The 12328-nt window shown below is 32.5% G+C and overlaps 1 protein-coding gene across 1 annotated transcript in view; it reads left to right on the top strand.

Annotated features, from left to right (window-relative positions):
- Positions 1-12328, top strand: part of LOC145260631 (adenylosuccinate synthetase isozyme 2-like) — a 140243-nt gene that overhangs the window by 125223 nt on the left and 2692 nt on the right. The window contains exons 10-12 of the mRNA XM_080118952.1: positions 2171-2295; positions 5467-5564; positions 10541-10690. Of these exons, the coding sequence (XP_079975078.1) occupies positions 2171-2295; positions 5467-5564; positions 10541-10690 (373 nt within the window). The remainder of the gene's footprint in view (positions 1-2170; positions 2296-5466; positions 5565-10540; positions 10691-12328) is intronic.

Below are 12328 nucleotides of genomic sequence, written 5' to 3'. Positions count from 1 at the left end.
CTTCTCGCATGTGGTCTGTAGCCTGTTTGCTCGGAATTTTTCCACTCAAATCCTGATATTGTTACGCATATGCCTGTTGGAAATCGTCTAGTGATTAAAATGACAGTTGATTCATTTATCAAAGAATACGAGACACTTCGTTATAAAACAGACCTGGTTTATTTACAAAATATTCATTTACACACAATGCGGCGGCGGAGGAGGTGGTGGTAGAGGTGGGTTGCGAACGTGACAGTCAGTTCCTTGTATCGTCTGTGCATGTGTCTCACTGTCTGTCTGCCTGGACTTTACCATTTCACGTTTATAGACTTTCTCGACCTGTTAACCCATAAACCATTTGAGGTCAATGATCCATATTTTAACCAACCCGGGCGTTTGCTTTGGTCTGACCCACGACCGATTTACGTCATAGATCCTGGTCACTATAATTCCCGGACTTCGATTGTCCATTTTTTGTCAGCCCGGACACGAGTTCATTTGCACCCTGCTCACATAAAACGGCCTGACCCATAAACGACTTGCGTCATAGATCCAGGTCATTACAATTCCCGGACTTCCATTATCCATTTTTGTCAGCCCGGACACAAGTTCATTTTCGTTTGCCTCTCCATAACAATATCTCCGGAATTAGGGACGAAACGTTGATTATCATTTATTAATTTTAGCTTTTCCTTCTCATTTGCATAACATCAACCATCGTTTTGTATTTTTTATGTATATATATATATACTATTAGCTAAAAGTGGGTGGGTGACTATTTAGTAATACTTGGATTTATAACATGCTACTCAATAAATCCTGTGAACAGCAATTTTCTCGTTGGTAAATTTTTATGCAAAAGATTTTAAAACTTTTATACAAATCACATTTAAGCTGACATTAAACTTTGTGACATGGCAATTTTCAATTATTGGTAGAATAGTTATGTGGTTTGCTCCAATTTAAAATTATATATAAAAAAAAAACAAAAAAAAACTCTTGCCATATTATATAAAAAACAAAATTTTGATGTACATACCCATGACGAAATGAAAATATTATGTTCTTTAATTCACGTATATTGATCAGTTTTATTTTCAAATGTTACTAGCGAGGGGTACCCGGCGTTGCCCGGGTGTTTGGAGGTGTGTGTGTGGGGGGTTATATATATATATAAAAAAAAAAAAAGTAAGTATGAGGATCGAACCCGAACTCTTGAGGCAAAGTTGTAAATTAAAGTGTGAAAAAAAAAAATGTGCGACGTTAACCATTGCCCCACCGCGAGATGCTAACGGAAACACGTTTGAATTTATTTAATTACTTGGATTTGGCAGGTGCCTGTTTTAATGAGTTAATGAGGTCAAGTTTGACTGCGGGATTTTTATTTTCCCAAGATGTTATAGGAAAAAGTCTAACCCACATGCGGCGAGCGACAAATGTTGAATATTTATCTTCCCGAAATCGAGCAAATTAAATAGACAGACGAGCTTCGTTGTTAACTGTGAGATATTACGATTTATATGTGATATAAAAAGTTTTAAGTTGTGAAGCGACCGATCGCTTCTCTGAAAAAAAGCCTTTTGTAGACATACAGAAAAAGCGAACACACATACAAACATACATACATTTTCGCTTTTATATTTGTAGATGAGTAACAGAAATGTGGTTGTCTTGTCCACCATTTTGAAAACAATCTTAAAAAAAAAAAAGCAAAAAAAAAAAAAAAACAGACAACAAAGAAAGAAAACTCGATAATTCAAGCTTCCAAGATTCATTAATTTCTTAATAGTTTTCTTGTTTAAAAATAAAATAGTTGGTCAAATTATATAATTTTTTTTTTTTTTTGATTTAGTCGTGCATACTTACATCATACACATTTTCTTTTTTAATATATGGGGGAATTCTGGACAAAAACCCCCCAAAAAAGATTAATGTAGTTCTGCCCGGACAAGAAACCTTTTTTCAATAACAATGAAAAGGTCAAAATCAGCAAGGGGAATAACTTCAATTATTAATTGAAGGATATAAAGTGTTGTTTCTCTCACAACTAGAATTTTATTTCTATTTCTGTATAAGAAAATATGCAAACAAATAAAAATTCATAACTAAGATGACTTCACTGCAATGTCGAGGGGTAAAACATGCATAAAATTCGAAATTACATTTAAAATTTGTTCTTATTTTCTCTAAGGAAACCGGTGATTTGCTGCAAAAAAGAGGTCATGAATTTGGAGTGACCACTGGCCGGAGACGGAGAATTGGATGGCTTGACATGGTTATGCTTCGTTATTCACACATGATCAATGGATTCTCAGCGTAAGTTGATAAAGCAATAATTAAAAATTTGGTGTTTACATGTGAAATATGTCGGTTTAGAATAATATCAATAAAAAAAATATGAGTACACATACAGGGTGGAACGATAAGTGTTGTCCCAGAAAAGATGACCTGATTCCATTTCCATTTGACGAAAACCGTTTTTTCATTTTTTTTTCTTGCAAACAATCTACTAGTTGGCCAATTGTGTACAAATTCCAAGAGCGATAGGAGCCTTTTGTCATGTCTCAAAGTGACACAATGTTCAACGGGTGAGATCGGAGATGCGTCACTGTACAACTCATGCTCTCTAACCGATATAAGTTTATGGCTACAAAACCATTGGCAGCATCCTCAAAATGCAAATCCGGATGATTCAACGCTTGCGGGCACAGCGCAAGACATCAGACGACCCGTTTCCGGTCACAGTTATGGTCTTTGATGTGGTTTCAAGTGAGGGCCAGATCATGCCACCTCACATCTTAGAAGTTGGCTTGAAAGTCAATACTAAAGTATGCCTGAATGTGCTGAAGAGTGTGGTGATCCCCTGGTGCAACTAGGTGGCCGCTGACAGACCCTAGGTGTGGCAGCAGGACTCTGCACTGGTTCACAAGTCCAAAGAGACCCAGAAGGAGTGCTACAACTTTGTACCCTTCTCTTACTGCCCTCCCCCTCTTCATTCCCTTACCTGAATCTGCTGGATTACTTTGTTTAGTCATGACATCACCAACATGACCTCCCACAACACTAAAGCCAACCTGAGTGCTGCCGTTCACTGAGTATTCATCAAACTCCTGACAGCACTTGTGGAAAAAGCATGCTCCCAGTTACGAATTCCTATCAAGATGATGATTGAGGCCGAAGGCGGCTACATTGAATAGATGTCAGCTCTACTACATAATCATGTTAACTGAATTGATTTTTTTCAATAAAAGTTTTAAAATAAGGTTATAGTGTTGTTTTCTTTAGGGCGAGAATTATATCGTTCCCGCTGTACTTATTAGTAAAAAATATTAATTTATGCCAAAAATAAGCTTTCCAAATTTGATTTTAAAAATAAATACTTGTCTGAGTCTATGAATTTAGAACCACAAAGATGTTGATGCTTAAGATGGCATATTCCTAAAATTATGATCAAGTAATTTTGTTTGTTTTATTTTTAAGAAAATCAAATTTAATAACTTGGTTGATGCAACAGAAACCAGTCGAACTTCATCCCTGGTTACATTAAAAAAAAAAAAAAATCCTTGATCAATTTTTGTGATTTTTGTAATATAACATAACATCATCATGCCATAAGTAGGGTTTTTTTCTTTCTTTTGTTTTATTAGATAATTGCAAATCTAAGGAAGCACCAAAACATAGTGGATTATCTCCCTTATGTGATCTTGTGATTCACGGTTGATTCTGAATATTATAATTTATTTTTCATTAAAATTCTTATTTTCCGTAATTAAATAAAAATCTGTATGGTGTAATGTACTTATGATGTAATCTGCTTATGATGGACAGAAAATATCTTACAAGAAAAAAATCATGTAAATTGATCAAGTGGTATTAGTTTTAAGTGAATTTGAATTACTTGAAGCTATCTTTCTTGTTTCTCCAGACTGTTTTCAAGATGGCGTCACACTATCAATATTGGTCATTTAACCACAAGATTTGAATTTATTTAAAAATTAAACTATTTGATCAATTTGTTATTTTTGGTGTAGATTGTCTTTGTGTTACAGATTTTTTTTTTTTTTTTCATAGGAGGATTCTGGACAAGCATTTACTTATATATATATATATATATATATATATATATATATATATAATCTGAATGTCTGTGTGTGTGTCTGGTCACAAATAGGCTCCTATATGGTTGACTATTTTAAAAAACTGATTACATATAATAATGACAGAAGATGTATTGAGACACAGGAATGGGTATGTTTGATCTGGCAGAACGGTGATTCATTAAAATTGTGGGGTTTGCGTTCGCGCCCGGTCCAAAGTATGGAAATGGAAATAAAAACTTTTAAAATTAAAAAAAAAAAAATGGTTACAAGTATTTTTGATATAGATGTACATAAGAATACTTTGATAAGTATGTTTTAACTTAAATAGGGATGGTATAATAAAATTGTGGGGTCTGCGTTCGCGCCTGGCCTCCATAGAATGGAAATAGGCACAAACTTTAATAAAGACTTTTCACATCTATCTGCGTAAGTATACTTTGATAATTATGTTTCAGTTTGAAGAAATATGGTATAATAAAATTATGGGGTATTTGTTCGCACCTGACCTTCATCGAATGGAAATATGTCAAAAAGTTTAACAAGGTTTTTTAATATAGATCCACAGAATATTGTGATAAGTGTTTCAGTGTGAACAGGTATGGTATAATAAATGATGGGGTTTATCTATTTTATTTTTACTTTCATCATATTTTGCTTTGGTTTTGATACCCCCAAATTTAACCCAAATTTATAACTTTTCTTTTTCATAACCTATCATACTTTCATAAATCAGAGTCCATTTTCTGTAGGCTGTTTTTGAACCCAGTCAATGACAGGTACTTTTGCTAGTATATATATATATATATATATATATATACACACACACACACACACACACTTAAAACTGAAGCAAGAAGCTCCACCTCCTAATTATATAAACTAGTGGAAATTCCACGGTAGTTCAAAATTTTTAAAACCCTGAATAAAAATAAAATAAAACTAATAGCAATAAATTTAAAACAATTTTTTAGCAAATTGTTTTTTAACCTTTTTAAAATTAAAAAGAATTGATTTTTAAAACAATAGATTTTTTTTTTTCAATGAAAATTGAACGCACAAGTTTTGTTTTTTCTGAATAAGTTTTTATATAAATTATAAGGAACAGATGTCAATACACTTGCACATTTTTTTTTTAATTTTCAAAAGAAACTATAATAAAAAAAACAAAAAAACTTATCCAATTTGAAACCGTAAACAGACAGCCATGTTTTTTTTTTTTTTAAATTTGGAAGAGAAAATGGTTTTACTGATTTTTAACTGTAAAAGAGCAACTATAAAGGAAGGTAATTTTTTTTCTCATTAATTAATGTTTGCAATAGTGATTTTCTTTGTGACACTGAACGTTCAGACAATTAAATTAATATTTAGATGAAATATTTTCTTTCAGGGTGGCCATCACCAAACTTGACATAATGGATGTATTAGAAGAAGTGAAGATTGGAGTCTCTTATACGTTGAATGGCAAACCTATGGAATCTTTTCCAGGTAATTCTACATCTCTCTTATTATGAATCGTCACCACTTAAGCGTAAGATTACTGTAATGGCGACCGGGTTTTGAATCTCAGCTTGAAATATTTACAATGTCGTATTTGGATTTTTCAGACTACTGTTCTGATCTTGAGTGTTATCTTCCCGTTTCAGTCAATGTAACCTTGACCTTCAAGTGTATCTTGTCAAACACTGGAATCTGCATGAACTTTCGAACTGGATGAAACCCAAAAAATTCTCTGGAGTTTAATTACAATATATATATTTTTTTTCATAATTTTAAATAATACTAACAAGCTGCCTGGTCGTAAAATATGCTTGACTATATTTTAATTTATGCAGATTTCATATTCTTATTGATTATTATATTGTACCTAAAAGTACAAAAAAAAATTATTTGTGTGCCATCAGCTAGAATCGAAACCAATACATTTAATGTTCCAGCCGATATATAACCTAAACCTTAATATCACCTAAATCCATACATACACAGAAACTGAAAAAAAAATAACTTTAATTTATAACTTTTAATTAGCGCTTGCGCAAAAATTAAAAAAAGTGTGTGTAGTCAACTCGTGTCAGGCCAGAGCCAATTTATTTATTTTTTAATTTTGACTCCTTAGCAGCTATTTTATCAACTAAATACGAAATCGAAAGAGTGATACAGGTCCAAATACCTGATATATCAAATGTTAACTCTGTAGACCAAATATTCAGAGAGGAGTTTGGTGGAGATTTTTCACACACACCAACAAAATCTTATATAATTGAACTTTACATCAAAGACCAAAACCAGGGATTCTTCACTAAATGTATTGCATTCGTTAGAATTGTTTTTTTTATTCATTTATGTATAAATCAGTTTCGTTGTGAACGTCACTATCGAGAAAGAAATCCATTTGGAACTTTACATAAAAAACCAAAAGCAGGGATTCCTTGCTAAATGTATCCTATTTGTTTTTAATTATTCTCTCCACGAGTATGTATAATACCTCAGAGAATTGAACGCCCCTGTCTTGTACAGTTCCGCGTCACCCATGGGCAAGGTGTAGCACCTTTTAGCCTCCCTCTGAGGTTCTGGAGTGTTACCATACATGTATATAAGCGCTAGGACATGGACATACCCAGGTTTGTGTCTCTGGGCACGATTAAACCACTAGGAGTGATGCACCCTCAGCATTTTTTAAAGTATGCATCTAGAAGGAAAACCTGAGATCTGTCGTTTATGCTGTGTGGCAAAATTTTGCACCGATGGTGTTATCAGCAATTCAAAAGTGTAGATGGTGCTACACAAGCCTTCACCACTTTAATCAAATTTTTGTGTGTTTCTGGCAATAAAATTTTCTTTTCTTTTTTTTTTTTTTTTTTTAACTTACGAATCACCACTTATCAAAGCCCGGAGGCCACTTGAGGATAAGGGTTAATGGGTATATAGGGCTAAGGAAAATTGTGTGTGAACATCCTCAATGTGATTATAGCGTAGTAAACATAAGTAGTGGGAATTTTGTAAATTGGTTTACTTAGAGGACGGTTCATTAAGAACTTGTTTACGTTGGACTTGAAGACTATCAGATTATAGTTAACTGGAAAGTAGGCAGTCGGAAGAGTTCCACAGGTGTGCAGTCTTAAGAAGCTTTGTTCATGAAATCTACATTTAGGTTTAGGCACAGATTAAAAATTCAGTTAGATGAGTTTTTTTTTTTTTTTTTTTTTTTGTGAAAGTTTGGCGGTGGGGGGGGGTCGTAGATTGAAGCTCAGCTGAGCACTTTCCATGAAAATAATGATAAAGCAGAAATAGGCTCACAACGTCCCTTCTGTGGGAAAGAGGTTGCAGGGAAAAGAAAAGGACATCCCCCACTAAACTACCAAGTCTATTTTGAACTCTGTCAAGGCAGGATAAGCTGCTTCTAATGGTAATACACATGAAAAAATTTCAATGGCTTAAAATATTTCAATATTGGTGTGTGTATATATATATATATATATAAAGAGCTTGATAAGCTAAGAAAGAATCTTTTTAAATTTTTTAAATCAAGGAAGTTATGACTATTTTTATGCCCTGCGTGTTTGGATATTTTCCCCTCTTTAAGACCATATGCCATTTTTTTGCACTACTTTCTCAGTAAAAATGCTATATCTTTGTTAAAACACAAGACTAAGCAATGAAATTTGCCATATAAGTGCATTTCATGCAAGGAATCTAAATATGCTACTGAAAATCTCCAGAAATGAATGGTTTCCAAATAATCTGCAGTAAATGCACATAAATATGCTGCGATTGTTTAAAAATGCTATGTATTCATTAAAAGAAAAGAAGTTAGAGAACTCAAAGTTTAGTTGTAATGCATTTTATGTGCCAAAAACTGAAATCGAAATCTAGGATTGGTTAAAAATGAATATATTGCAATATTTCTTTGGTATTATTGTAGATTAATACCTTCTGTTACCCCTCACCATCTGACCACATCTCTAAAATATGTGATTCTACCTTTATAGACAATTGCATGTGAACAATTTGAAAAACTTTAATAAAAGATAAACAAAAATTATTTTAGAATTTAATGTAAAATGATTTCCCATTTTGAATCATTCGAGCGTTTTAGGGCAGTTACCCCCCCCTTTCCTATGATAGATAAATCCTGGGTGTTTTTGAGTTTGTTTTCTAAAAGGCGATTATGCATGGTTTTAAGAGGGTCTTTGTGCAATTATGAGAAGGTAGGGCGGTTGCCACTCTGACTTTGGATTTATTATAGGGATGAGGAAAATTATGTGTGAACATCCTGTAGACTTGATAGAAACAAAACAAAAACAATTTTAGAATTTAGAGTGGGGATTGGTTTGACATAAATGTAAAATAATTCACCATTTCAAGACGATCCTAGCGTTTTAGGACAGTTGACTAATTTATTTATTTTTTTTGGGGGGGGGGATTATTAATCATGTGCAAACGTTTTTTATGCTTTCTTTATTTTATTTATTTTTATTATTTTTTTTTTTTACACTTATGAGCTCACAGGAAGTTTTAGTGAGGAGGTCTGCCACTTGTACTTAGCATTATTGTTAAGGCTAAAGGTTTTAGGAGGAGGCTTGCCACTCATACCTAGGATTAGACAAAGAATTAAGCAAGTTTTTTTGTTTTTTTTTAAGAGGGTGTTTGATACCCATTGTGAAACTTTACAAGAATTATGACAGACAAAAATAAATGTTATTTAAAAAAGTGACATCCCTCTAACAGAAAACATGATGCTTGGAAAAATATCAAGTATTTAAATTCTATTTAAATATAAAAAAAGAAACAAGTTTTTGCTAAAGCTGGCAAATTGTTAAAAAAATTTTTAATTAATGTTATTTTGATTTTTAATTACATTTCACGTCTTTTCGTTACAAAATCTTACTGAAATGCCGTTTTATGATGTTCATATTTTTATCACTTTATTTGCTTAAAACTCTAAAATTATATAATGTATGTTATTATTTACTAATTCATTTGAAAGTATATTCATTTCTGAACAAAACGGTGGTATTTTGAAGACTTAAAATGCTTTGGTTTTTAAAATATGACTATTTTAAGCAGAAACCCCTTGAAATCTGTGATTATCCAAAGCATTTTAACAGCCATGTGTACTTCTAGCAGCTCCTGCCCAGATGTGGAAACAGTATATATATATAGTGTGCTAGAAGTTTTTCATTTTAAATGCTACACAATTATGCAGAATGTAGAAACTGCATATATGGTCTTCAACATAGTAGATTGGTTTCATTTTACTATTAAGAAACCATAAAAAAATAACTAACACTCGTTTTTCAAGGAATATGGCAACGTAGTTGCTTCCATATCTATGGGTCCTGGATATGACCGTAAACTATATTCAGTGGTGAGGCCCCATCTTGCGGGCTTTGGGGAGTGTGGAGCCACCCTTTAATTACTATTGCTCCCAGCTCCACTTTGACCCGGAGTGGTAGTACCTGTTAGGGTCCCAATTGTGGGTTAAATCGAAACCGACTTGAAAACAGCAAATATATTCTATTAAAAAATTTTTCTTCAAAATCTTTGGATTCGGCATTAAATAACCCGAAAAGGGTTGATATGCCGTAAAACAAAAACAAACAACTAATCCATATCCATGACTAAGTATGTTGTTTTAATATTTGTTTTAAATAGAAAAAAAGTTGGCTTTTAATATCAACAACTATAGGAAATGAAGATGGTAGTCCGCAAGTAAATAAATACAAACTATTTTCTTAATTAACTTACGGATGTTTTTCTATAATGTACGGCCAGTACACACACACTGGCTGTACCCGACCATGTGTTGCTGTGGTTCAGTTTGCGTAGATGGAACCCCCCACACACAAAAGAAAAACAGAAAATTTAACTTTTTTTTTTTAAGAAGGAATTAATGTGGCAAAATCTTTTTTTTCATTATATAAAAATATCTGTAAGTTCATTAATAAAGAAAATAGTCCGCAAATAAATAAATACAAACTATCATCTTCATTTCCTATAGTTGTTGTTTTACGTAAGTAAAGGCAGAATAAAAAGTAGGTAAATGAATTTTTTTTTTTTGCTTTTGTGGTAGCAATTTATCATAGCAAGCCGCATGGTAAAACGAACACACGGACGTGTGTGTGTGTATATATATATATATATATATATATATATATATATATATATATACATACATACACACACCGGGCATGCTAATGTTTTGGACAGATGGTTGAAACATTAGCATGTCGAGTGTTGTAAATTTGTCTATATCAAGAAAAATATCTTGCTCTTTTTTATTGAGCACTCTTAATAACCTCGTTAAATTCATGAGTTTTATCTCTTGAATACCTATAACTTGATATATTTTGTGTATGTGTGCATAATAAGTGAAAATCTATTTAAAAATATTTGACACTATTTTCACTACAAAAAATATTTGCAACTTTTTAATTTTACAATTTTTTTTTTTTTTTCTAAAGCATCTGATGAAGATTTAAAACGTGTGGAAGTTGAATACATCACGTTACCTGGTTGGATGTCAAGTACAGAGGAAGTCCGCATTTTTGCGGATCTTCCTGAAAATGCTCGCAATTACGTCCGTAAAATTGAAGAATTATTAAAAGTACCCGGTAAGTTGTTTATTATCTTGTATTTTAGGTCTATGATGCGTTTAAATTGCTCAACAGGGCCACAAATTAAATATGACGTGTTTTGACAAATATGCTTTAAAAAAATGAAATGTATGAAAACTTAGCAAATTTTTATATATGCAAAACTGTGGGTGGGGGTGAATAAATTTTCTTTTTTTTTTTTTAAATTTGACTGGATTAGAAAAATACCGAAGATACATACAAATCTTTGACGAAACGAAGATGCCATATGCCAATAAATTAAGTAGTTTTATTTTTAACTTAGGCACATAATAAAATTTGATTTTCTATTTACTATGCCTCCCCACAGGACAGAGTTAGACACCAGGGTCCTTTTTTAACGTGGAGAAAAGGTACAAAAATAAAAATTGTCTCAGTCGTGAAGGATTTCTCCTCCACCGAAAGAGAACAAGAAATAGAAGTGCAGCATCTGAAGAACAGATACTACACTTTGATCTTGTCCCGAAGGCCAAGGCTTGAAAAGTAGGACTGGCTTGAAAAGTTCTTGAATTTTTACTTTTGCATCGAAAAGGCCTTATTTCAATTATTACTTTGCAAAATCCTTGAAAATATGGAAAGTCTTGACAATATCTTGTAAATTTTTTGTCAAAATATTAAATATAAAATCGAAATAAATACTAATAAATAAATTAATTAAAATACTATAAGTATTGAAAATAACATTGAAATACATTGTTCTGAAATTGTACTTAATTTTCATGTCTAAAATAGTAGCATATCCAAAAATTCATTGAGTAGAACAATTGTTATTGTGTTTTTCGTGAAAGGGAAAGTCTATCACTATAGACAACAAATATTGCAGCCATGACACAATCTAAAATATTCTTTTCAGAGTTATGTCCCTTGCGTTTGGACTCCTACTGCAACACCTAAGAAAAATGAGATTTTATCCAATTTTCTGTAAAAATTACTTTTGACTTGAAATAAATTTCTACTCAATGATTTTTCATTATTTTTGGATATGTTACAATTAAGTATGTAATGTTTTTGCTTAAAACAATGTATTTTAAAAAATCGATTTGTCAACTGTATCTTATCAAGGACCGTAAGTTCTCTGGAAAAATGGTTGGATCCAGAATGTACCTCCGTTTTGACACAATCCTCTACAATATGAGAGCCAACTACGTCCTAAGAATGGAGTACTGCTGTCAAATAAGTAGTGGTGCCTCTCGAAGCACTTGTTCTGGTCTTGGCAGGGTATAAAACCGACTTTGGAATTTAGTAGGGGATAGTCTCTTCTTTTCTATGCCACCTCTTTTTGCAGACAAGAGATGTTGCTTGTATTGTATCGGCAAGTGGTAAGTCATTAGTAAACAAAAAAAAAAAAAAAAACTAAAAATATCGAAAGAGACAAACCAGAAGATGAACTTCTCTCAAAATGATAATATAAAGAATTGTAGATATTCTTTCCACATCAGTGAAACACTTGATTCATGGATGACTCGCATGTCAAGTTACATCGTTGAATTTTCTAAGTTGGATCAAAATAGTAATCAAACAAATGAAAGATGGAATCCTTCAGTCGTGCTCGATCAGAAGCTCGAAATTTTGGATGCTCTGCGTCTCAGATGGGTATTCCACTTCCTGCATCAACTT

This window comes from Euprymna scolopes, chromosome 36 (genome assembly GCF_053919585.1).
Source record: "Euprymna scolopes isolate OS-2025 chromosome 36, ASM5391958v1, whole genome shotgun sequence".
NCBI classification, from domain to species: domain Eukaryota; kingdom Metazoa; phylum Mollusca; class Cephalopoda; order Sepiida; family Sepiolidae; genus Euprymna; species Euprymna scolopes.
The sequence above is the reverse complement of the archived record's forward strand: the minus strand, read 5'-3'. Positions and strand labels throughout refer to the sequence as shown.